Raw genomic sequence first — 27,500 nt, 5'->3', positions numbered from 1 at the left:
TCTCCCAGTAAGTTTTTTCAGAATCAATTTACATGAAAAATGTGAAAATGTGAATTGATTTATAATGGCATAGCATTTACAAATATACAAATTCAAATAATAACATAATACAGGCTTATACTCTATCAAAACTAGGAGCAACTAATTTCAACTCTAGCTTTCCTCTTGCGGAAACATTGAATAGATGGAGAGTTTCTTGTCTGGCCGTTCCATGATGCTACTGCTCTGTAGAAAAACGAGCGCTTAATTAGCAATCGCTGTGTGACATTTGGGAAGGCTAAGGCCTTCTTTTCAAACGTCGAACTGTACATGTGCCGAATCTAATGAAAACTAGATGCTTCTGTGAAGCATACACTGGCTTGCCTGTGGTACGTGCTACAGAAAATCAGAAGGCACTGAATTGTGTGGTATTGAAATACAGCATTCCAGTCTCTGAAGAATAACAAATAAAAGAGAAGCGAGAAACATTGGCTTCTGGGCTGACATGTTGATAATTTTCAAGTTCCCTCACAACTTCTTTTCACCACAAGTGTGCCCTATGAGCATCCGAAAACTTTGTAATAATACTCGCCAAACAGTGAAGCGTCTGTGTCAAATGATGGCAAGATACCGGGTTTTTGTAAGTTTCTTTTTCTGTCAAGTGTTATAAAGTTTCTGCGCATCCTTACTGCGCACGCAAATGCACACGCCACGTCATACACGAGCGCGCGCGCTAAGTAATAAAATGAGAAATGATAGGGCAAAAGGCCATTGCTATAGCTTTGCCTGGATTTAACGCTCTTGGACGTTCGGTGACCCCTATTTTTCTTTCCAGAAACGGATTTTATTTACAATTATCTCCACGTTGTCCAAAAATGAACAAAAAATCAATGTGGGAAGTTAAAAAAATTTCAAGATTTCTGCTCACGGGACATCAAATCCTGCCATCTTGCGGCTGCAAGGCGCGTGAAACTGTGGTCGCTAAATGCGAACTTGATCTTTAAGGAACCTCACCAGTTGACTAAATTCACTTAATAAGTCCACTTAAACAATATTTGGCAGAGAAGATTTCACTTCAAAGATTTAATTGCAATATATTTGGGTTTACAGACACTGGCCTTATTCGCTAACGAAGCTCGATTTTGTCACATTTTGGATGTTTTTCCGGGCATGTTCTCTCCAAAACGAAGTCGGTAACCCCCCATTTTTTTTACATTTCTGACATAACTAACGCATTATCTTCCAGGGGTTCAAGTTTCAGAAAAAAATCAACGTTGAAAATTTTTCGCGCGAACGTCCTTAAGAAGCAAAGTCATTGAAATCGATCGACCAGCTTCTCAAGTTCTTGGAAAAGGTGAGTACTCAGTTTCGCATCAATACAATCAGGGCTTTTTCTTTGAACGCAAACGATAACTAAAATTTTCTTTGCCCAGCTCTACATTCGATTTTCACATGGTTCTCGCGTGCGCAACTGAGTATATTCGCAAAGTAAGCAACGCCCTCCGTGACAAGCACTTCACATCGACAAATTTAATCTTCTTTGTCAGTACTTTGAAAACTGCTCCTTTTAGTTGAGTTCCTCGATAGTTTGGCTGGTCCAGAGTACTAAAAATTCACCGAACTTGAATAATGGCAAAATGACGTTAAAAGTGTGAGAAAATTTCAATGTTTTGACCGAGCAAAAAATGGGGCGACAGCAAAAATAAAGAGAGCTCGGTCTTTGCTCGTTCAGAAAACACCACGGAAACGCTTGCTACTCAGGCTATTGAAGAAAGGAATTTCAGCAAAGACACGGCTACGACAACGACAACGTCCAAAAGCAAGAATATGATTGGTTAAAAAGGAAAAATAATCGTGCTGTATGTGCAGCATGAATTTCCGTCCATTTCTTTGCCGTTCTCCACAAAACAACAACGTGAAATCACCAAATTTTAGGTTGTGGCGACAACGTGAGCATATAACAACGAAATATTCATTTTCTATTTTTCCTTTAAAACCGTGCGTGTCCCATCCAGTTAAAGGATAGTTCGCCCGTATTTTACAACCTGAACAGGACGGAATAATCGCAAAAATATTTTCGATAGCACTAAGTTATATTTTGGAGTGACGTTTTCGTTGCCGTAGCCGTCGTCTTTGCTTAAATTCCCTAGTACCGAAAACTGATGTCGGGCCGTATTCCATCACAGGTCGAAACTTTCGGGAAATGCATAATCCTACAAAAAAAAGCAAGGTGTCACACCAACCCGGCAGGTATTCTTTGATGGCACCTGACTTGATGGGAAGAACAATAGCGAAAAAGTATTTTGAGAATTTGACTCTATTATTATGCAAAACTTTAACTACATTCAGTTTTTCTATTGTTTTGGCACCAACATGGCCCTCCTATCACGTGAGTGCAATCAAAGAATAACCCGCCGGGTCTGTTAGCTACGCCATGGTGATGAGGCCTTGCGAGGCCTACACTGCTGTTCATGGCTGCTGTTCATTGACCGGGTGAAATGGTTGTACTCATGGTGTTGGCCACACCGGGTTTGTGTTAGCGTGTGTCACCTTCCTTTTTGTGTTTTTTACAATCGTACAGTTTCCAGCGTTAAATCTTGCTTGTCTCGGCCAGATTTTTTTTATGCCTAACAATTGAATGTTCTTCGTCCGTAGTTTCGTGCTTATGTTTATGATTTCATACTTTCCCGTTTTTATTTGCTTAGCCTTAATTCTCATGATGTTGCTGATAAAACCAGGCATTAGCTTTGAAATTCATCAGGGTAGTTGCAGACATTAATGTATGCATACACTCCTCTGGGGCGGATTCACTGCTCATGGGTGGGTGATTCGAGTGGTTCGGTCGAAACCCCTAAAATATGAAAAACATTTGACGGACAAGCGGTTTCTGAAAAAAGTGAAGTGTTCAAACAATGCTTACATTAGCATAGTACTTGTTTGAATTAGCACAAAACAAAGAAGACGTTAACCTTTAAATCATGCGCTAACATGCATTTCCAGCATGTACTTTTTGCTCGAAATTCGCATTTCCAGCATGTACTTTTTAAAATGCCCCTATCAATACAAAATAATACATTTTATTAATTCTCCCGGTAGGGTTTTTCAGAATCAATGTACATGAAAAATGTGAAAATGTGAATTGATTTATAATGGCATAGCATTTACAAATATACAAATTCAAATAATAACATAATACAGGCTTATACTCTATCAAAACTAGGAGCAACTAATTTCAACTCTAGCTTTCCTCTTGCGGAAACATTGAATAGATGGAGAGTTTCTTGTCTGGCCGTTCCATGATGCTACTGCTCTGTAGAAAAACGAGCGCTTAATTAGCAATCGCTGTGTGACATTTGGGAAGGCTAAGGCCTTCTTTTCAAACGTCGAACTGTACCTGTGCCGAATCTAATGAAAACTAGATGCTTCTGTGAAGCATACACTGGCTTGCCTGTGGTACGTGCTACAGAAAATCAGAAGGCACTGAATTGTGTGGTATTGAAATACAGCATTCCAGTCTCTGAAGAATAACAAATAAAAGAGAAGCGAGAAACATTGGCTTCTGGGCTGACATGTTGATAATTTTCAAGTTCCCTCACAACTTCTTTTCACCACAAGTGTGCCCTATGAGCATCCGAAAACTTTGTAATAATACTCGCCAAACAGTGAAGCGTCTGTGTCAAATGATGGCAAGATACCGGGTTTTTGTAAGTTTCTTTTTCTGTCAAGTGTTATAAAGTTTCTGCGCATCCTTACTGCGCACGCAAATGCACACGCCACGTCATACACGAGCGCGCGCGCTAAGTAATAAAATGAGAAATGATAGGGCAAAAGGCCATTGCTATAGCTTTGCCTGGATTTAACGCTCTTGGACGTTCGGTGACCCCTATTTTTCTTTCCAGAAACGGATTTTATTTACAATTATCTCCACGTTGTCCAAAAATGAACAAAAAATCAATGTGGGAAGTTAAAAAAATTTCAAGATTTCTGCTCACGGGACATCAAATCCTGCCATCTTGCGGCTGCAAGGCGCGTGAAACTGTGGTCGCTAAATGCGAACTTGATCTTTAAGGAACCTCACCAGTTGACTAAATTCACTTAATAAGTCCACTTAAACAATATTTGGCAGAGAAGATTTCACTTCAAAGATTTAATTGCAATATATTTGGGTTTACAGACACTGGCCTTATTCGCTAACGAAGCTCGATTTTGTCACATTTTGGATGTTTTTCCGGGCATGTTCTCTCCAAAACGAAGTCGGTAACCCCCCATTTTTTTTACATTTCTGACATAACTAACTCATTATCTTACAGTGGTTAAAGTTTCAGAAAAAAATCAACGTTGAAAATTTTTCGCGCGCACGTCCTTAAGAAGCAAAGTCATTGAAATCGATCGACCAGCTTCTCAAGTTCTTGGAAAAGGTGAGTACTCAGTTTCGCATCAATACAATCAGGGCTTTTTCTTTGAACGCAAACGATAACTAAAATTTTCTTTGCCCAGCTCTACATTCGATTTTCACATGGTTCTCGCGTGCGCAACTGAGTATATTCGCAAAGTAAGCAACGCCCTCCGTGACAAGCACTTCACATCGACAAATTTAATCTTCTTTGTCAGTACTTTGAAAACTGCTCCTTTTAGTTGAGTTCCTCGATAGTTTGGCTGGTCCAGAGTACTAAAAATTCACCGAACTTGAATAATGGCAAAATGACGTTAAAAGTGTGAGAAAATTTCAATGTTTTGACCGAGCAAAAAATGGGGCGACAGCAAAAATAAAGAGAGCTCGGTCTTTGCTCGTTCAGAAAACACCACGGAAACGCTTGCTACTCAGGCTATTGAAGAAAGGAATTTCAGCAAAGACACGGCTACGACAACGACAACGTCCAAAAGCAAGAATATGATTGGTTAAAAAGGAAAAATAATCGTGCTGTATGTGCAGCATGAATTTCCGTCCATTTCTTTGCCGTTCTCCACAAAACAACAACGTGAAATCACCAAATTTTAGGTTGTGGCGACAACGTGAGCATATAACAACGAAATATTCATTTTCTATTTTTCCTTTAAAACCGTGCGTGTCCCATCCAGTTAAAGGATAGTTCGCCCGTATTTTACAACCTGAACAGGACGGAATAATCGCAAAAATATTTTCGATAGCACTAAGTTATATTTTGGAGTGACGTTTTCGTTGCCGTAGCCGTCGTCTTTGCTTAAATTCCCTAGTACCGAAAACTGATGTCGGGCCGTATTCCATCACAGGTCGAAACTTTCGGGAAATGCATAATCCTACAAAAAAAAGCAAGGTGTCACACCAACCCGGCAGGTATTCTTTGATGGCACCTGACTTGATGGGAAGAACAATAGCGAAAAAGTATTTTGAGAATTTGACTCTATTATTATGCAAAACTTTAACTACATTCAGTTTTTCTATTGTTTTGGCACCAACATGGCCCTCCTATCACGTGAGTGCAATCAAAGAATAACCCGCCGGGTCTGTTAGCTACGCCATGGTGATGAGGCCTTGCGAGGCCTACACTGCTGTTCATGGCTGCTGTTCATTGACCGGGTGAAATGGTTGTACTCATGGTGTTGGCCACACCGGGTTTGTGTTAGCGTGTGTCACCTTCCTTTTTGTGTTCTTTACAATCCTACAGTTTCCAGCGTTAAATCTTGCTTGTCTCGGCCAGATTCTTTTATGCCTAACAATTAAATGTTCTTCGTCCGTAGTTTCGTGCTTATGCTTATGATTTCATACTTTCCCGTTTTTATTTGCTTAGCCTTAATTCTCATGATGTTGCTGATAAAACCAGGCATTAGCTTTGAAATTCATCAGGGTAGTTGCAGACATGAATGTATGCATACACTCCAGTCTTCAAATAATAACATAATACAGGCTTATACTCTATCAAAACTAGGAGCAACTAATTTCAACTCTAGCTTTCCTCTTGCGGAAACATTGAATAGATGGAGAGTTTCTTGTCTGGCCGTTCCATGATGCTACTGCTCTGTAGAAAAACGAGCGCTTAATTAGCAATCGCTGTGTGACATTTGGGAAGGCTAAGGAATTCTTTTCAAACGTCGAACTGTACATGTGCCGAATCTAATGAAAACTAGATGCTTCTGTGAAGCATACACTGGCTTGCCTGTGGTACGTGCTACAGAAAATCAGAAGGCACTGAATTGTGTGGTATTGAAATACAGCATTCCAGTCTCTGAAGAATAACAAATAAAAGAGAAGCGAGAAACATTGGCTTCTGGGCTGACATGTTGATAATTTTCAAGTTCCCTCACAACTTCTTTTCACCACAAGTGTGCCCTATGAGCATCCGAAAACTTTGTAATAATACTCGCCAAACAGTGAAGCGTCTGTGTCAAATGATGGCAAGATACCGGGTTTTTGTAAGTTTCTTTTTCTGTCAAGTGTTATAAAGTTTCTGCGCATCCTTACTGCGCACGCAAATGCACACGCCACGTCATACACGAGCGCGCGCGCTAAGTAATAAAATGAGAAATGATAGGGCAAAAGGCCATTGCTATAGCTTTGCCTGGATTTAACGCTCTTGGACGTTCGGTGACCCCTATTTTTCTTTCCAGAAACGGATTTTATTTACAATTATCTCCACGTTGTCCAAAAATGAACAAAAAATCAATGTGGGAAGTTAAAAAAATTTCAAGATTTCTGCTCACGGGACATCAAATCCTGCCATCTTGCGGCTGCAAGGCGCGTGAAACTGTGGTCGCTAAATGCGAACTTGATCTTTAAGGAACCTCACCAGTTGACTAAATTCACTTAATAAGTCCACTTAAACAATATTTGGCAGAGAAGATTTCACTTCAAAGATTTAATTGCAATATATTTGGGTTTACAGACACTGGCCTTATTCGCTAACGAAGCTCGATTTTGTCACATTTTGGATGTTTTTCCGGGCATGTTCTCTCCAAAACGAAGTCGGTGACCCCCCATTTTTTTTACATTTCTGACATAACAAACTCATTATCTTCCAGTGGTTAAAGTTTCAGAAAAAAATCAACGTTGAAAATTTTTCGCGCGCACGTCCTTAAGAAGCAAAGTCATTGAAATCGATCGACCAGCTTCTCAAGTTCTTGGAAAAGGTGAGTACTCAGTTTCGCATCAATACAATCAGGGCTTTTTCTTTGAACGCAAACGATAACTAAAATTTTCTTTGCCCAGCTCTACATTCGATTTTCACATGGTTCTCGCGTGCGCAACTGAGTATATTCGCAAAGTAAGCAACGCCCTCCGTGACAAGCACTTCACATCGACAAATTTAATCTTCTTTGTCAGTACTTTGAAAACTGCTCCTTTTAGTTGAGTTCCTCGATAGTTTGGCTGGTCCAGAGTACTAAAAATTCACCGAACTTGAATAATGGCAAAATGACGTTAAAAGTGTGAGAAAATTTCAATGTTTTGACCGAGCAAAAAATGGGGCGACAGCAAAAATAAAGAGAGCTCGGTCTTTGCTCGTTCAGAAAACACCACGGAAACGCTTGCTACTCAGGCTATTGAAGAAAGGAATTTCAGCAAAGACACGGCTACGACAACGACAACGTCCAAAAGCAAGAATATGATTGGTTAAAAAGGAAAAATAATCGTGCTGTATGTGCAGCATGAATTTCCGTCCATTTCTTTGCCGTTCTCCACAAAACAACAACGTGAAATCACCAAATTTTAGGTTGTGGCGACAACGTGAGCATATAACAACGAAATATTCATTTTCTATTTTTCCTTTAAAACCGTGCGTGTCCCATCCAGTTAAAGGATAGTTCGCCCGTATTTTACAACCTGAACAGGACGGAATAATCGCAAAAATATTTTCGATAGCACTAAGTTATATTTTGGAGTGACGTTTTCGTTGCCGTAGCCGTCGTCTTTGCTTAAATTCCCTAGTACCGAAAACTGATGTCGGGCCGTATTCCATCACAGGTCGAAACTTTCGGGAAATGCATAATCCTACAAAAAAAAGCAAGGTGTCACACCAACCCGGCAGGTATTCTTTGATGGCACCTGACTTGATGGGAAGAACAATAGCGAAAAAGTATTTTGAGAATTTGACTCTATTATTATGCAAAACTTTAACTACATTCAGTTTTTCTATTGTTTTGGCACCAACATGGCCCTCCTATCACGTGAGTGCAATCAAAGAATAACCCGCCGGGTCTGTTAGCTACGCCATGGTGATGAGGCCTTGCGAGGCCTACACTGCTGTTCATGGCTGCTGTTCATTGACCGGGTGAAATGGTTGTACTCATGGTGTTGGCCACACCGGGTTTGTGTTAGCGTGTGTCACCTTCCTTTTTGTGTTTTTTACAATCGTACAGTTTCCAGCGTTAAATCTTGCTTGTCTCGGCCAGATTTTTTTTATGCCTAACAATTGAATGTTCTTCGTCCGTAGTTTCGTGCTTATGCTTATGATTTCATACTTTCCCGTTTTTATTTGCTTAGCCTTAATTCTCATGATGTTGCTGATAAAACCAGGCATTAGCTTTGAAATTCATCAGGGTAGTTGCAGACATTAATGTATGCATACACTCCTCTGGGGCGGATTCACTGCTCATGGGTGGGTGATTCGAGTGGTTCGGTCGAAACCCCTAAAATATGAAAAACATTTGACGGACAAGCGGTTTCTGAAAAAAGTGAAGTGTTCAAACAATGCTTACATTAGCATAGTACTTGTTTGAATTAGCACAAAACAAAGAAGACGTTAACCTTTAAATCATGCGGTAACTCTCGAAATTCGCATTTCCAGCATGTACTTTTTAAAATGCCCCTATCAATACAAAATAATACATTTTATTAATTCTCCCGGTAGGGTTTTTCAGAATCAATGTACATGAAAAATGTGAAAATGTGAATTGATTTATAATGGCATAGCATTTACAAATATACAAATTCAAATAATAACATAATACAGGCTTATACTCTATCAAAACTAGGAGCAACTAATTTCAACTCTAGCTTTCCTCTTGCGGAAACATTGAATAGATGGAGAGTTTCTTGTCTGGCCGTTCCATGATGCTACTGCTCTGTAGAAAAACGAGCGCTTAATTAGCAATCGCTGTGTGACATTTGGGAAGGCTAAGGCCTTCTTTTCAAACGTCGAACTGTACATGTGCCGAATCTAATGAAAACTAGATGCTTCTGTGAAGCATACACTGGCTTGCCTGTGGTACGTGCTACAGAAAATCAGAAGGCACTGAATTGTGTGGTATTGAAATACAGCATTCCAGTCTCTGAAGAATAACAAATAAAAGAGAAGCGAGAAACATTGGCTTCTGGGCTGACATGTTGATAATTTTCAAGTTCCCTCACAACTTCTTTTCACCACAAGTGTGCCCTATGAGCATCCGAAAACTTTGTAATAATACTCGCCAAACAGTGAAGCGTCTGTGTCAAATGATGGCAAGATACCGGGTTTTTGTAAGTTTCTTTTTCTGTCAAGTGTTATAAAGTTTCTGCGCATCCTTACTACGCACGCAAATGCACACGCCACGTCATACACGAGCGCGCGCGCTAAGTAATAAAATGAGAAATGATAGGGCAAAAGGCCATTGCTATAGCTTTGCCTGGATTTAACGCTCTTGGACGTTCGGTGACCCCTATTTTTCTTTCCAGAAACGGATTTTATTTACAATTATCTCCACGTTGTCCAAAAATGAACAAAAAATCAATGTGGGAAGTTAAAAAAATTTCAAGATTTCTGCTCACGGGACATCAAATCCTGCCATCTTGCGGCTGCAAGGCGCGTGAAACTGTGGTCGCTAAATGCGAACTTGATCTTTAAGGAACCTCACCAGTTGACTAAATTCACTTAATAAGTCCACTTAAACAATATTTGGCAGAGAAGATTTCACTTCAAAGATTTAATTGCAATATATTTGGGTTTACAGACACTGGCCTTATTCGCTAACGAAGCTCGATTTTGTCACATTTTGGATGTTTTTCCGGGCATGTTCTCTCCAAAACGAAGTCGGTAACCCCCCATTTTTTTTACATTTCTGACATAACTAACTCATTATCTTACAGTGGTTAAAGTTTCAGAAAAAAATCAATGTTGAAAATTTTTCGCGCGCACGTCCTTAAGAAGCAAAGTCATTGAAATCGATCGACCAGCTTCTCAAGTTCTTGGAAAAGGTGAGTACTCAGTTTCGCATCAATACAATCAGGGCTTTTTCTTTGAACGCAAACGATAACTAAAATTTTCTTTGCCCAGCTCTACATTCGATTTTCACATGGTTCTCGCGTGCGCAACTGAGTATATTCGCAAAGTAAGCAACGCCCTCCGACGTGACAAGCACTTCACATCGACAAATTTAATCTTCTTTGTCAGTACTTTGAAAACTGCTCCTTTTAGTTGAGTTCCTCGATAGTTTGGCTGGTCCAGAGTACTAAAAATTCACCGAACTTGAATAATGGCAAAATGACGTTAAAAGTGTGAGAAAATTTCAATGTTTTGACCGAGCAAAAAATGGGGCGACAGCAAAAATAAAGAGAGCTCGGTCTTTGCTCGTTCAGAAAACACCACGGAAACGCTTGCTACTCAGGCTATTGAAGAAAGGAATTTCAGCAAAGACACGGCTACGACAACGACAACGTCCAAAAGCAAGAATATGATTGGTTAAAAAGGAAAAATAATCGTGCTGTATGTGCAGCATGAATTTCCGTCCATTTCTTTGCCGTTCTCCACAAAACAACAACGTGAAATCACCAAATTTTAGGTTGTGGCGACAACGTGAGCATATAACAACGAAATATTCATTTTCTATTTTTCCTTTAAAACCGTGCGTGTCCCATCCAGTTAAAGGATAGTTCGCCCGTATTTTACAACCTGAACAGGACGGAATAATCGCAAAAATATTTTCGATAGCACTAAGTTATATTTTGGAGTGACGTTTTCGTTGCCGTAGCCGTCGTCTTTGCTTAAATTCCCTAGTACCGAAAACTGATGTCGGGCCGTATTCCATCACAGGTCGAAACTTTCGGGAAATGCATAATCCTACAAAAAAAAGCAAGGTGTCACACCAACCCGGCAGGTATTCTTTGATGGCACCTGACTTGATGGGAAGAACAATAGCGAAAAAGTATTTTGAGAATTTGACTCTATTATTATGCAAAACTTTAACTACATTCAGTTTTTCTATTGTTTTGGCACCAACATGGCCCTCCTATCACGTGAGTGCAATCAAAGAATAACCCGCCGGGTCTGTTAGCTACGCCATGGTGATGAGGCCTTGCGAGGCCTACACTGCTGTTCATGGCTGCTGTTCATTGACCGGGTGAAATGGTTGTACTCATGGTGTTGGCCACACCGGGTTTGTGTTAGCGTTTGTCACCTTCCTTTTTGTGTTCTTTACAATCGTACAGTTTCCAGCGTTAAATCTTGCTTGTCTCGGCCAGATTTTTTTTATGCCTAACAATTGAATGTTCTTCGTCCGTAGTTTCGTGCTTATGTTTATGATTTCACACTTTCCGATTTTATTTGCTTACCCTTAATTCTCATGATGTTGCTGATAAAACCAGGCATTAGCTTTGAAATTCATCAGGGTAGTTGCAGACATGAATGTATGCATACACTCCAGTCTTCAAATAATAACATAATACAGGCTTATACTCTATCAAAACTAGGAGCAACTAATTTCAACTCTAGCTTTCCTCTTGCGGAAACATTGAATAGATGGAGAGTTTCTTGTCTGGCCGTTCCATGATGCTACTGCTCTGTAGAAAAACGAGCGCTTAATTAGCAATCGCTGTGTGACATTTGGGAAGGCTAAGGCCTTCTTTTCAAACGTCGAACTGTACATGTGCCGAATCTAATGAAAACTAGATGCTTCTGTGAAGCATACACTGGCTTGCCTGTGGTACGTGCTACAGAAAATCAGAAGGCACTGAATTGTGTGGTATTGAAATACAGCATTCCAGTCTCTGAAGAATAACAAATAAAAGAGAAGCGAGAAACATTGGCTTCTGGGCTGACATGTTGATAATTTTCAAGTTCCCTCACAACTTCTTTTCACCACAAGTGTGCCCTATGAGCATCCGAAAACTTTGTAATAATACTCGCCAAACAGTGAAGCGTCTGTGTCAAATGATGGCAAGATACCGGGTTTTTGTAAGTTTCTTTTTCTGTCAAGTGTTATAAAGTTTCTGCGCATCCTTACTGCGCACGCAAATGCACACGCCACGTCATACACGAGCGCGCGCGCTAAGTAATAAAATGAGAAATGATAGGGCAAAAGGCCATTGCTATAGCTTTGCCTGGATTTAACGCTCTTGGACGTTCGGTGACCCCTATTTTTCTTTCCAGAAACGGATTTTATTTACAATTATCTCCACGTTGTCCAAAAATGAACAAAAAATCAATGTGGGAAGTTAAAAAAATTTCAAGATTTCTGCTCACGGGACATCAAATCCTGCCATCTTGCGGCTGCAAGGCGCGTGAAACTGTGGTCGCTAAATGCGAACTTGATCTTTAAGGAACCTCACCAGTTGACTAAATTCACTTAATAAGTCCACTTAAACAATATTTGGCAGAGAAGATTTCACTTCAAAGATTTAATTGCAATATATTTGGGTTTACAGACACTGGCCTTATTCGCTAACGAAGCTCGATTTTGTCACATTTTGGATGTTTTTCCGGGCATGTTCTCTCCAAAACGAAGTCGGTAACCCCCCATTTTTTTTACATTTCTGACATAACTAACTCATTATCTTACAGTGGTTAAAGTTTCAGAAAAAAATCAATGTTGAAAATTTTTCGCGCGCACGTCCTTAAGAAGCAAAGTCATTGAAATCGATCGACCAGCTTCTCAAGTTCTTGGAAAAGGTGAGTACTCAGTTTCGCATCAATACAATCAGGGCTTTTTCTTTGAACGCAAACGATAACTAAAATTTTCTTTGCCCAGCTCTACATTCGATTTTCACATGGTTCTCGCGTGCGCAACTGAGTATATTCGCAAAGTAAGCAACGCCCTCCGTGACAAGCACTTCACATCGACAAATTTAATCTTCTTTGTCAGTACTTTGAAAACTGCTCCTTTTAGTTGAGTTCCTCGATAGTTTGGCTGGTCCAGAGTACTAAAAATTCACCGAACTTGAATAATGGCAAAATGACGTTTAAAGTGTGAGAAAATTTCGATGTTTTAACCGAGCAAAAATGGGGCGACAGCAAAAATAAAGAGAGCTCGGTCTTTGCTTGTTCAGAAAACACCACGGAAACGCTTGCTACTCAGGCTATTGAAGAAAGGAATTTCAGCAAAGACACGGCTACGACAACGACAACGTCAAAAAGCAAGAATATGATTGGTTAAAAAGGAAAAATAATCGTGCTGCACGTGTAGCATGAATTTCCGTGCATTTCTTTGCCGTACTCCACAAAACAACGTGAAATCACCAAATTTTAGGTTGTGGCGACAACGTGAGCGTATAACAACGAAATATTCATTTTCTATTTTTCCTTTAAAACCGTGCGTGTCCCATCCAGTTAAAGGATAGTTCGCCCGTATTTTACAACCTGAACAGGACGGAATAATCGCAAAAATACTTTCGATAGCGCTAAGTTATATTTTGGAGCGACGTTTTCGTTGCGGTAGCCGTCGTCTTTGCTTAAATTCCCTAGTACCGAAAACTGATGTCTGGCCGCATTCCATCACAGGTCGAAACTTTCGGGAAATGCATAATCCTACAAAAAAAAGCAAGGTGTCACACCAACCCCGCAGGTATTCTTTGATTGCACCTGACTTAGTGGGAAGAACAATAGCGAAAAAGTATTTTGAGAATTTGACTCTATTATTATGCAAAACTTTAACTACATTCAGTTTTTCTATTGTTTTGGCACCAACATGGCCCTCCTATCACGTGAGTGCAATCAAAGAATAACCCGCCGGGTCTGTTAGCTACGCCATGGTGATGAGGCCTTGCGAGGCCTACACTGCTGTTCATGGCTGCTGTTCATTGACCGGGTGAAATGGTTGTACTCATGGTGTTGGCCACACCGGGTTTGTGTTAGCGTGTGTCACCTTCCTTTTTGTGTTTTTTACAATCGTACAGTTTCCAGCGTTAAATCTTGCTTGTCTCGGCCAGATTTTTTTTATGCCTAACAATTGAATGTTCTTCGTCCGTAGTTTCGTGCTTATGTTTATGATTTCACACTTTTCCGATTTTATTTGCTTACCCTTAATTCTCATGATGTTGCTGATAAAACCAGGTATTAGCTTTGAAATTCATCAGAGGAGTTGCAGACATGAATGTATGCATACACTCCTCTCAGGCGGATTCATGGCCCATGGGTGGGTGATTCGAGTGGTTCGGTCGAACCCTTCTAAATATGAAAAACATTTGACTGACAAGCGGTTTCTGAAAAAGTGAAGTGTTCAAGCAATGCTTACTTTAGCATAGTACTTGTTTGAATTAGCACAAAACAAAGAAGACGTTAACCTATAAAATCATGCCTGATAACGCTCGAAATTCGCATTTTTAGCATGTACTTTTTAAAATGCCCCTATCAATACAAAATAATACATTTTATTAATTCTCCCGGTAGGGTTTTTCAGAATCAATGTACATGAAAAATGTGAAAATGTGAATTGATTTATAATGGCATAGCATTTACAAATATACAAATTCAAATAATAACATAATACAGGCTTATACTCTATCAAAACTAGGAGCAACTAATTTCAACTCTAGCTTTCCTCTTGCGGAAACATTGAATAGATGGAGAGTTTCTTGTCTGGCCGTTCCATGATGCTACTGCTCTGTAGAAAAACGAGCGCTTAATTAGCAATCGCTGTGTGACATTTGGGAAGGCTAAGGCCTTCTTTTCAAACGTCGAACTGTACATGTGCCGAATCTAATGAAAATGAGAAAAATCTATTGTTTTTGCTCATTTGCATTAGATTCGGCACATGTAAAGTTCGACGTTTTAAACGGGCCTAAGTTGATATCAATTTCTAGTAGTGTACACGTACGTTTCTAAACGCTCCGTAAGCCTTGACTAAATCCTGAATCCGCTCCAGACTTCTTGATGCAAGCTTAGGTTTCCAAACATCAACCTCGTTCCCAGGGTCTCTCTTCTCTTCCTCCATTGTCGTTGTCGGCAGAGAAGAGATACCCTGGGAACGAGGTTGTCTAAACATGTCACCACTTCTATATATGGCTCGCTATTTGCTTTAGCGGATAGGTTCAGTTTTCTGTCAGTAAGTCATTAAAGTTGCAATTTGTGACAGCAAATTGAAAACGTAAATCAACGGTTTGCTTTCTGTCTCACCCAAATGTTGTGTGAATTCACAAAACTCGAGTGCGACGGAAATTAATTTTAAATGTCAATGTTTACGGTTGTTTGTCGCATGGTTTTCAGTGGCAGCGGATCGTTTCTCAATTTGTTTAAGCCGGCAATTAAAAGCAGGTTGCTACACATACCGTTCCATAGGCGATAACAACTCGTTATGCGATAATTATTGCAATGACAACAAAGAAGACCTTTGCTTAGAACAATGAGCTTAGCTCGATAATTTGCCGGCTTCTTTCTAGTCGTATTCGTTCCCGGCTCAGCAAGTAAAAGCCGTTTATGGGAAACAATGTGAAAAAAAATTACTGTTGGTTAGAGATTCTAGATTTTGAGATATGACATATTACATTTCCACATTTTGGGTAGTTACTTGAGCCTGCATTTGGATTCCCTGATAGTAGATTCAAAACTGAGCAGTGGTTGACAAGATGGCAATTTTCACTGAAGTACTCTTCACGACGTTTTTGAGTCAATTACTGTGCATTTTAACGAGTTTTAAATAACTGCACAATCTTTAACTGCAGATTCAAGACCCAAAAGTCTATGCCGCCCTGAGTATTGCGTCATTGGTTAGAAAGAAGCTTAATTTTGCTGTGCGACTGTCGATGTTTTAACGATTTCAAGATGGAATTGAGCGTTGTGGAACAGCTCTTTTCCAACTCTTCTCGAAGTGATCATTCCTTTACCGAAGCCCTGAAGAACAGCACTGCACCATTTGCATATCCGAATTATGAACCACTGATGGAGCAACAGCCAGCAGTTTTTAGGGTAACGAAGATCGTATTTTACTGCATTATCTTGTTAGGCAGTTCCTTGGGAAATGCTTTTGTTATCTTCACAATCTCCTGCAATATACAAATGCGCACGCCATCGAACTTTTTAATTTTGAACCTAGCAGTCTGCGATTTCATCACGCCTGTCTTGAGCATTCCCATTGTCTTCGCGCTCGAGGAAAACCGTGGTGTTTGGTTCTTTGGCAATGCAGGATGTAAACTCCTTTGGCCCTTGGCGACTATGACATCTACATTGGCAGCTTTGACCCTTGCTGTTATTTCGCTGGATCGTTATCGAGTTATTATGCACCCCTTTATATCTAAACTTACAGTAGTCAAAATTAAGTGGATCATCGGAGCAAGTTGTTTGTTTTCGTTGCTCATTGCGACTCCATATTCGTATGTACTGTCTTTCGAAGGTCTGGAGTGCTATGAAATCTGGCCCAATCAGACCTCGAAGAAATGTTACTCTTTAACCCTTTCCATGGTGCAATATTTTGTTCCACTTTCATTCATGGTGGCAATGTATACCTTGGCATTAAAACATCTGTATACTACCTCAGACAAGACAAGCTGGGGGAAAACACAAAAGGAAAAAGCTGTTATAAACAACAGCAAAATGGTTAGCTCTTTGTCATCGCCTGACTTTAGGAAAGTTTCATCTACTGCCCGTCTGGTGCGTAAGTTATCTTCAACGATGCGAAGAGGAAGAAACGAAGCGAATAAGCGAGCAACGAAGATGTTCCTGGCCATTGTGGTTGTTTTCACTGTATGCATGGCTCCGAACCAAGCAGTGAAGATCTGGGCGGACTTCTCCGATGAAAAAGAGTCGTCTATGTTTTTCAAAGCTGTTGCAATTGGTTGCCGTTTGCTCACGCACTCTAACAGCGTCTGCAATCCTTTAATCTATGCTGTTTTTAACCGAGATTTTAGAAGGGGTTTCGAAAAAGTGTTGCGGCAACTGCTATGTATCCGCGACAACCGAAACTCGACGGATGTCAATACTATATTAGCTAAGACTCTCACTGCAGAATTACAGAAAGCGGGAACTGGCAATGCGCAAAATGGCACGCAACTCAAACAGAGACTGGTTACTATTGTGAAAAGAACAACGCCGGCGGTGCAATATGTATCAAGTTTGTGACATATTAAGCGTTGGGCAATTCTGGCTAAAGATGTGGATAAACAGGTTTCTAATCGGAGTCAGAGATAAACAAAGCTGGTTAGGACTCGATACGTTCTGTGGGCGTTTTTTTGGAATACCTTGTGTCTGGTTGGAAAATTGTGTCAGAAACCTTTATTATTTCATTGCAAACTTGACAAATTATTTGAGTAAAATAAATTAACGCAAAATAAATGACTTCTTTTCACATTTTCTTCGGCAGAGTTCGAGGAGTGGTCTTTCAAACAATTTCGCTCGATCTCTTCTAAAGCATTTATTTACGTGTCATCAAAAGTGGCCATATCTAACTTCATTCCTTTAATAGTCCTTTGAATTTATGGAAAACACGTTTGTTTTGACTCATTGTCTCAATTCTACAAGGAAAAACTACTACTGTAAGTAGCACTAGAAAAACTCGGGCGCGCCGTTGACGCGAAGTTCGAGTATAGCACGCGCGCTCCACTCGCGTTACCAACCCTTCCAGTTTCGTGAGCGTCCTCTTTTACCGCGTTTTTTACTGGGTTGCCAAGCCAGTCGGAATCCGTCGTTACTTTCGTCGTTTTTGTATTGGTCGTGTTGTTTTTATTTTTACTTTTTGCGGTGGCGGTAAAAGTCTTGCCTGTCACTCCCCTGCCAAGTGGTGTCTTTGTGCATAGAGCCTTCTACGCGTATTTTCTTAGGATCGAGAGGGTAGTGGGAAATGCGTAGATTTCTCTGGTGGACACAGTAGAACGATTAACTTAACCGGCAATGGCGTCGAAAGTCATGTAACGCGAATGGCGTTTTAGTGGATCTTTGAACAAAATGTACCCTTATGAAGCTCAATAATGGCAAGCGAATTGGATACTGAACCAGACAGGTGGTCGAATGTTAGAAGCGACGAGTAATGGACTTCGACAACAATCTGTCGCCCGTCGAGCCGTAATCAAAGTGAGCTGTCTTCCTAAAATTTTGCCAAGTGTGGTGTTTTGTACAACACTCAAACCAAATGAACAGTTCTCTGGTAACTCAGTATGGGTTCAACAAAGACAGGGAAGGAATCCATATAGTGGATCAGTTGTCTCGCTATTTGTCAGATTTGTATTTACCTGTTCTCAACTCTGCACAGTCTTCCGATATAACAATTGGAAATTTCACTAATAGGTCATTGACGTGAATGGCGTTTTAGTGGATCTTTAAGAAAAATATACCCTCATGGAGCTCAAGAATGGATCGTCAATTGGATGAGCAAGACAGCGCTGAAAAATAAATATCTGGATTTTAAGAGACGAGTAATGGTCTTCGACAACAATTTCATTTTTCGCCTTTGGATATCAAGTGAGCTTTGTTTCTAATATTTTACTAACTTGGTATTATATAAAACACGGAAATCAAATAGCAATTTTTTTATGGATTTAACCATAGTTACTAACTATGATTTAACAAATTAACATTGAAGGAATCGAACGCCAACAAGAATGCATCACAGTGTTTACTCAAGTCGCATCTTAGTTGTCTGACAATTTACATTTACCGGTATTTTGTACTCAACTCTGCAAAGGTGTAAAATATTTGGAAATGTGACAGTGAAAAATTACTTGAATGAAAGCTTGTTGTCTCTTTTGTGCTTTATTATTTACGGTCAAGGTTCTGTCGAAAAGGGCTGAATGTGAACTGTCAAAAATTTACTTAATTGCGTATGCTTTGTGATTGTGTGTTTCGCTTGCACGCACGCAACTGAAATAGGAAGGGTTTCTTGCCTCTTATAGCAAATATGTTGCTTGTTTCAATAAATGTTTCGCTGGAAAATTTCTAGCTTTTGTAAATTTATCATGTTGTGTAATTTTCGAGCTTAGCAAATTTGCATACATGTGTTGAAATGTGATACGGGGAGAGTTTTTGTGGTAATGCATAAGTCACGAAAATAAACAGGTCTGTTGGAAGCGTGCTTGAGTTTCAACAAAATGACCCCCAAAATCGGCAAAAGATTGTGACGCTGATGAATAATAAAGTAGCTGCTATTACCAAAACGATGGAATTACCTGGTGATAAATAACCTTGTCTTGGAGAGTAAATTTTTGATTTTCCCTAAACAATGGTCAAGAGTTGGGCGATTGTTGTCAAAATTTATAACAATCGAAAGAAAAAGAAAACTAACAAAAACAAAAACCCGGTTGCTTGGCATCATTTGACACAGATGCTTCACTGTTTCGCAAGTAAACATGGAGCGGTAAAATAACGCGGTAACTTGATCACTGCGCCCGCTGAATTCGATGTGCGATTTACTCGGTGCAGCCAAACTTGTACAATTACAACAAAACAACTAAAATCTCCCAAACTGTTTTTCGCTGATGGTAACTTTTTATATTTGTGGTTCAAAATTAATGTTGTTTTCATGTCGTAGATTTTGTTACCGATGGCAAAATATTTTATGCTCGATCGACCATCCTGAAACTTCCTTCTGCTCTTCTTAAAAATTGTGTATCCATATTTATTTACTTTTACATCAATATTTGTTTTGCATAAAGCAAGCTAACAAAATCTGTATCTTGCTTGGTTCGCATTTGATAGCATTAAAATAGAATTTTCGGTCCTATGCTTCTGTTACTGAGTGGTATATTTCTTAGGTCGCCCATCCACCTACTAACCCCGCCGGATATGGATAAAATTCAGGTTTCAACTTTTGGTTACAAAGCTGTCAGGTGCTGTCAGTGCATGCTTACACTTGTGGTGGAAAGAAGTTCCATGATAAATATGTCAGCCCAGAAGCCAATGTTACTCGATTCCCTTTTATTTTCTTCAATCTCTTTGGATTCCGTCCGTCGCTAGTATCCACATGTCTTCTAAAGTTGCTATTTATCCAAGACTTCTACCTTTGCCCTAAAATGATAGACAATACCAAATTAATATCGTGTACCGTTTGATCTTCATATTACGCATAGACACCTGTCTACATGTCATCCCAGAAGACAATGTTTTTCACTTCTCATTTATTTTCTTCACTCTTTCTCGGCTCAGTACTTTGCTAGTAACCACATGTCTTCTCAGGCTATTTACCCAAGACTTCTACCATTTCACTACAATGATAGACAATACCAAAACAATATCGTGCACTGTTAGAGCTACATATTACGCAAGGACAACTTGAATCTCCTGGAAGACAACACACAGCTCAGTTGACATTATGGAATAAATCACTGTGTTACTTCACTACCACACGTAAGCAATGCGTGTCAATTTTTTTTAAAGAGGACAGGAATTTCTTCTTTCTGACAAATGATTAATTAATAGGCCGGTCGCCAGGTTTTTAACCTCAAAAAAGGATCTGTTTCGTCGTACGAACGTGTGAGGACCTGTGAGCCAAAGGGCCTCTGCTGGTATGACTTCTGGTATGACTTCTGGGTGACCCCACCCTTGAAAGAAATTGTGTGGAACGCTGCACGTACCACAGGCAACCCAGTGTACCCTCACGGAGGGTCTAGTCATGTTGAATAGAATAACAAACCAGAACGACATGCGAATGATTTGTGTTGTCACTGTTCAATCTGCTAGGCTTAACTGACAGTCCACCAATAACATCGACTCAATTGCATTAATTAACGACCAGAAAAAAAGGCCACAGTGTTAAATACCGTGGAAACCTATAGGTTTTGATACCTCTTAACCAATGGTTAGCGCTAACGAGGCTTCGCGCTACTGGCCCCAGAGTGTTTAGACCATCTTCTGACGTTACAAAAATCACTTGACTCTGAAGATGACTTCCTTTCAAGTTATCGAAACGTTAATCAATATCATCCTAAACAATACCTCTCAATTACAACACTCGGCCGGACGATCGCACTTCACTAAATTACGGTCTTGACGGACTGAAAAAAAAATCTCGAATGTGTAAATGAAGCCTTCTTTCGTTATGTCTGCTTTGAGGCAGAGGTCAAATAACTTCAATAAAGGAGAATACGTTTATGTTCTGTTTTGCAGTCCGCTCATGTTTTTCCAAGTGATATCTTAAAAACAACACCAACCTTGAAGGTTAATTTTGAGTGTCTGCCGATGGAAAGATACTGTTGTTGTTACTCACACAACGTAATCATCCTTACAGAATGAAATACTTAAATCTATCCCAATAAAAGAGATGATGAAAAGGTGATATTCCAAAAATCACGCAAGTAAGAAGATTAAATTAAATCAAATTAAATTAAATTGTAGTAGCAAGGACCAACGTAACGAAAAAGAAGCACCGGATCGGCCCGGTGAAGGTTCTAATCAGCGTGTAACTATAAAAGTGAAAGGCTGATCAAACAGTGAAAGAATATCTGTTACAGTTGTAACGTCCCATTAGCCAAAGACCATTACTTTTTTTTTTTTCTATTTTTTTTTGTCAATCAAAAAATCAATCAACTTTATTTATTTAAAACACGGTAAATGGCTCAGCAAGCTGGTTTTCAGACATGCCGCGTAAGAATTACAAAATATAAATGCTAAAAAATTACAAGAATTACAAGATATAAATGTTAAAACGACTAATAAACTTGGTATAACTTAGCGCTAAATATTATTTAATGTCAAAGAAATTTAAACAATAGTAATAATTAGTAAGCAACATAATTTACTATGTAATAATACGAAAAAGCCATGTAAAAAATGTGCCCTAGCGATTTAAAATGTGTCCTAGGATTTCGCACGTTTAAAGCTTGCAAGATCCCTTACCTCACGTATTTGATTTGACTGTTGGTTCCAAGCATTTGCACCTCGATAAGAGAAAGAACGTTTAAGAAAATTCGTTTTAGGTAGCGGTAATTGGAAGTCATAGTTCGAACCCCTCAAATTATAATTGTGAACTTCTGAGATTCAGGGTGTTACTTATGTAACACCCTGATGAAGAAAGGCAGTGCCTTTCGAAATATTCATAAATACAACAGATTTTCCTTCACTGTTTGATCAGCCTTTCATTTGTCATTAATAAAGTAAGGAGATGCGTGCCTGCTTCAAAAGCGGCACGAAGTGTCCTCCCCCGGGGGGGGGGGAGGGGAATTCCCATATAAAAAGGACGGGGGTGCTCGTTGTACCTTTTAGGGGTTAAAAAAGCGGTTTTTAGTTGCTCTTAGGGTGTTCTGCCTTAAAACGTCCACAGCGGGAGCTTTAGCGGTACCTTTTAGGGTATTAAGCCCAAAAATATGACAGGAGACATTTAAAAACCATAATTTGGTACCTCCTAGTGGTGAAAGAATTTTCATGCCACGTCCACAAGACAGGATCTTAGTACGTGTTAGGGGTTCTTTTCAAAATTTCCGACGAGCAACCCCGTCGTTTTTATATGGGAGTTCCCCCTCCGGGGTGTCCCCTTACTTTTCTCCCAAATTCAACGTCACTCATATCTAAGTATACCAGACAATTTATGTCCCCGGGTGTCCTCTAAACTATGTTCCTCATGCAAAGATAAAGAACTGTTTTTACACTAGCCGAAAAGAAACGCTAACCCTAACATCTAAAAATGCACGAAATGCTTAGACTTTTAAGGAACACATCGCTTTGGATATTGAAAATTTATGTCAAGATTTCTGGGACATAAGTGATGACAAGACTGAACTGTCTCCAATACAATCATCAAAATTTAAACATACAAAATCATTCTCGTTATTCGAAGCTGCGCACAATCTAAGTTCACTTTCGAGGTTTCCTCTTGTAATATCGTTTGGCTTTATGCCACTGTTTTTAAAAGGTAAAATTGACCTTTGATGCAACTACTTGATTTAAGCGTCTGTTCAAATTTGTCACTTTAGCGATTGTTTTTGAATTTCACCCCGAGAGAAAAAGAGTTTTTTGACTTCCATAGAGATAAATGAGGCACAGTTTAGATAGTGTCGCCTAGACGAAATTCAGTAAATTCTTAAGTAAGACCGACAGCTTCATCATTAATCAATGCAAAGGTCATCAAATGTCGCCTGCATTTGTCTTGAACTTCAAAAATCTATTTCAGCATCGCAGTCAAAATTTAAGCTAGATTCCATCCCTCCTTGGCCAAGAGAAATGCAGTTTCCAGCTTTACAAAAAGAGGTAACAAACCAGGCATTCTGATTGGTCGATGGTCAAAGAACGTCTCAGGTGGCCAATTAAAATTTCACTCGCGCTTATTTTTTTCAAATCACGGGATAACCTATACTTGACTTAAGCGGTTTATTGACGTCCTGTCGGGTTATGCAGTCTCAATTGTGAGTTCTGTCAGATAAACAAGAGCGTTGTAAGATAAGATCACAGAAAAAGGAAGGGACATGCGAAAGTTCGAACTCACGAAAAGCCATTACACTGGTGTTGCTTTGTCTAAAGGAACGTTCTTGGAAAATGTCGTGCAGTTGTCACGTTTTATTCCTTTCTTTCAGACTTTCATTAGACTATGAAATTTTCCGACTGAAAAGAACAACACGCCCACTTAATTTAATTATGACAATAACAAACGCTGGTTAATTAATGTATACCCATTAAGCTGTTGCAATTTATTTTCCATCTGTTTATTAGTTGATTAAAATTAAATCTGTCTTTAAATCCGACGGAGAAAATAATTGCGTTTTTCAAATCTCGCATCGTGTGGTGTCAGTTGATGGATGTCTGCCCAAGTCATGCCAGGAAAATTGTTTAACCTTGGCCCTCGCACAGACTTAATTCTCGAGGGGCCTTTTTTGGTGGATTTCTTTGGGGACTTCTTTTCAACTGGTTCATAAACTCTGCGATGATCTCTCGTTCAGAAGTTGATATACCCCCAGTTCAAGTGTGTATATGGTTCATATCGATCTTCCATATGATATGGTCATCCGCCGACCACGTGACGAAAAGAAGCGGAGGGCTCTGGGGACGAGATTGCGTTGACTTATCGCGAAACAAAGCGGTTGTGACAGTGTTGATAAATGTGCGTGACGAGTCTCACGCGAGTTGGTAAGGGCCTGGGCGTAGTATGCCTAGTAAATCTTCGTGGAAAAACCAGAATGTCATTCTCCTTTTTGAAAATATTTTCCAGTTCAGCGTGCAAAATTCATTTCATTTTTTCAGTCTGTAGATTTCTTTCTGGATAAGTGAGAGGATGATACAAAAGCGTGCAACAGCGCTTTGCCACTTGTACGGCATCGCTGTTGCACGATAAAAATTGTTGTCTGCATTTCCGCTTTGCTATGATAAGTTCAACAATCTGTTTCTCGAAGCTCCTTCAGTAAGTTTGCGTACAAGGGTATATCTGGAATTCTTGAATCTATTGACATGTCCTCGTGGATAATATGATTCGTTTTCTGATTTCTCCGAGGCATGCGAGCCTCGCCCTCGCTAATGATTTTTAATTCATCCATTTCGTAATGTTGGTTGTGCTGTAGAGGGAACAACTGCGGTGCCATATGTTCCTGTACTGACCGCTGATTGTCCGAAGCGCTCTTGTTTATCTTATTTGCAAATTTTCGTGTTCCACTGTTTATCTTTCTGAAGGGATGTATCCCTGCGCGGCCAATCCTATTGAACCCAGATCTGAAATCTTTGCTTTTTAGAGCGTATATGAAAGGATTTAAAACGCTGTTAGCGTAAGTGCAAAGCCGACACGCAACAGAAATGTAACGGAAACTTTTGTGACTATTGCCATTTCCAAAGTCCACCCAAAGCCAAAGGGCTTGATTCGGAAGCGTGCTGATTGCAAATACGATTACGACAATGACGAACATTCTTGCTAAACGTGTGTTCTGTTCCTTTCGCATGTATTCCACTCTACCCTTCTTGATCATTGATGACTGAGCTTTGGCCTCGTGAAGCTGTGTTTCGTGAACCGAATTACTTTGAAGAAGGCTCGAAAAATTCGAGCGCAAGCTTCGATAAATGAACACGTATGCTACCACCATTATTGTCAATGGAAAGACATATTCACATAAACAAAGAACAATCGTGTAAGCCTGCCTAGACCCATAATTAGGCCAACTTTCGTCGCAGGATCGTTGATTGTCGTTGTAGTTTAAAGCAATCAAATACGGTATACATAAGCTCACTGAAAAAGTGTAAATCACTGTTATGGCCACAAAAACATGGCGCATCTGTAAGCGTTTAGTAAAAGGGTGTGAAATTGCCTTCAATCGTTCTAAACTTATAACAGCGAGGGTCAAGGATGAAGATATTGTGAAAGCTGTTTCCAACGGCCATATAATTTTACACAAAGCCTTTCCAAAACGCCAAATGTACTTGCTTTCTTCCAGTGCAAGATCGAATGGAATATCCACGGTTGGTATTATCAAATCACACAAAGCCAGGTTCAGAATAAAGAAATTCGGTGGAGTGCGCATGTCTCGAGCTCCAAGGATAATGGCAGCGACTAAACTGTTTCCAACAAAACTTAGAAGAAAAATGATGGCATAAAAGGTAATTTTTGCGACTCTTAATCCCATGTAATCCATGCTCAAATCTTGACTCGTTTCTTCACTGATATTGTGGCTGCGGTTGAACTCCATGATCAAAGTAAACAGTCTAGACTTGAAGACTGTGTGTGTGTGTTTTTCCCGGAGCCTTGCAGCCTTAATAAAAGTTTTACCTTAATGCTATCGTAGGTCTAGCATAAAGGTCTCAATCAAAAAAGCCCAATCATTAAACGTGTACGAAACGCAAACAACACTGTCTCCAGATCATTTAGCACAGCAACTGTTGCGCGAAGTCGCGGAACAGGGCGACTTGAAGTCTAGGTAACTGTGCTCAATTGACAGGCCGTCATTCACCAAACGAATAAGTCCCCATTGACCTTCGTGAAGAGGGTAACAAGAGATTATGAGCAAAAGCTCGTTACTTCAGACTTCGTGTAGATGATATGGGAGGGGATGAAGATATCTAATTAATCTAAATAATTCAGTGACCAGCTACAAACAGAGTGGCTTCAAATTATTACATCGGCATCACAGAGGTCATTGGTTGAAGCCGCCAGGAGGAAGAACAAGCCCTGGACAACTGACGTAGGCAAGTTATGACGAGTGTAAGTTATGGACATGAAACAAAAATACCGCACCTCCTAATTCAGTTCCTGGAAAGTTGCGCAAGTTTTTAGAAGTAGACTAAGCGAAATATTGACGAAAAAGAATGATTAATAAACCTGAACTCGCAATTTTAAATGAAGTTTTCGTTACCGTGGCGCCGTAGATCTTAAACTCTGTACTATAGAGGTTTTGCACAGCAGCACTGTTGCATGGCAGGAATAATAGATTATTTTCCCGGCTATGGGAACAAATGTTCTTTCTAATGCAAAACATTTTCATTGTTCCTGCCATGCAACATGGCTGCCTTGCAAAACCTCTATAGGCAGGCTGCGTCGGCGCTCGACTAGTGAACGCGGGAAATTTTTGACATAAATTAAGACAAAAAGGTTTTGGTAGCTTTGGAGGAATTTTTTTACGGCGAGAGAAAAACCTTTAAAACCAAGAACGAATGCGATTTAAAAGATTTTTGATGGCTATTCTAGCTTCTACGTTCAAAATATAACTAAGGCCCGGGTCGCACTTGAGACAAACATTTGAAATGCCCAACGACTTTTCCGACAAAGTTGTTTTAAAACTTGTCCCAGATAATATTAGACATTCCGGTTTAGGGTCGCATTTACAGAGACAATCATCCGTGACAAGGTACAGTAAACAAAAGTCTTGTCACTTTATCCGGCGCGCCATTTCTGGCATAATTTTAATTTTCCCGCTGTTTTATTCAAAGTGGCGAGCAGAAGCAATCGCAATCAATGAATCAACGAGAAATCGCCATCTTTCTGGCTTTCTATTTCTACCTTTTAAACGTGAGTGAAGCTAACGATGCGCAAAGAGTCATCCTCCTTTCTTGTATTGTACAAATAAGAGCACTTTGAACAGGCACAAGTTTTGATGCTAAACCAACGGCGAAGAAGACGTCCTGGCCGTCGCTTTCCCCGATTTTGGGCTTTGCCAAGAGCTGACCAGTCTTTTGAAATTGATCGACAACTTTATCCCAAGGAAAACATTTTTTTGTTTTTGTTGTTAAAATGTCCTGGTTTGTGGCAGGACTACGGCTTCTTTGAAGACTTGTCTCTGTAGACAAGTTTTTGTCCGCTAGAGACAAGTAGGTCGCACTTGGCGTGGTCAGCTGTTGACAGGAATCTGACAGTTTTCTGCTTATCAAAACAAAGTTGTCCCAATTTTGTCTCAAGTGCGACCCGGGCCTAAGATCGAACCGATATTTAGGTCACTAATCACGTAAAGGTCAGGTTAATGCTATGCAGCTGGAAGCATGCAGAGATGCGGACCACATCAGATTATTACTTCCGATTTGGGTCCTGTTTCTTATCAC

The 27,500-nt window shown here is 39.9% G+C and overlaps 2 protein-coding genes across 2 annotated transcripts; one reads left to right on the top strand and one right to left on the bottom strand.

The window, feature by feature from the left end:
• The first annotated feature begins 14,614 nt into the window (after positions 1 to 14,614).
• LOC138057725 (neuropeptide Y receptor type 6-like) lies at positions 14,615 to 17,405 on the top strand. The gene has a single exon (XM_068903650.1). It carries the CDS (start codon positions 15,900 to 15,902, stop codon positions 17,190 to 17,192), a length of 1,293 nt encoding a protein of 430 aa, XP_068759751.1. The 5' UTR covers positions 14,615 to 15,899; the 3' UTR covers positions 17,193 to 17,405.
• A 6,113-nt stretch (positions 17,406 to 23,518) lies between these two features.
• Positions 23,519 to 25,817, bottom strand: LOC138056408 (galanin receptor type 1-like). Its single transcript, XM_068902194.1, has one exon. The coding sequence runs from the start codon at positions 25,655 to 25,657 to the stop codon at positions 24,359 to 24,361; it is 1,299 nt and encodes a 432-aa protein (XP_068758295.1). The 5' UTR covers positions 25,658 to 25,817; the 3' UTR covers positions 23,519 to 24,358.
• Positions 25,818 to 27,500: the final 1,683 nt, after the last annotated feature.

The sequence above is a fragment of the Montipora capricornis genome, chromosome 7 (assembly GCF_036669925.1).
Source record: "Montipora capricornis isolate CH-2021 chromosome 7, ASM3666992v2, whole genome shotgun sequence".
NCBI classification, from domain to species: domain Eukaryota; kingdom Metazoa; phylum Cnidaria; class Anthozoa; order Scleractinia; family Acroporidae; genus Montipora; species Montipora capricornis.
This window is presented reverse-complemented; position numbering and strand designations above follow the sequence as displayed.

Coding starts and splice junctions, on each gene's coding strand:
- LOC138057725 (XM_068903650.1), top strand. CDS start 15,900: ATGGAATTGAGCGTTGTGGAACAGCTCTTTTCCAACTCTTCTCGAAGT.
- LOC138056408 (XM_068902194.1), bottom strand. CDS start 25,657: ATGGAGTTCAACCGCAGCCACAATATCAGTGAAGAAACGAGTCAAGAT.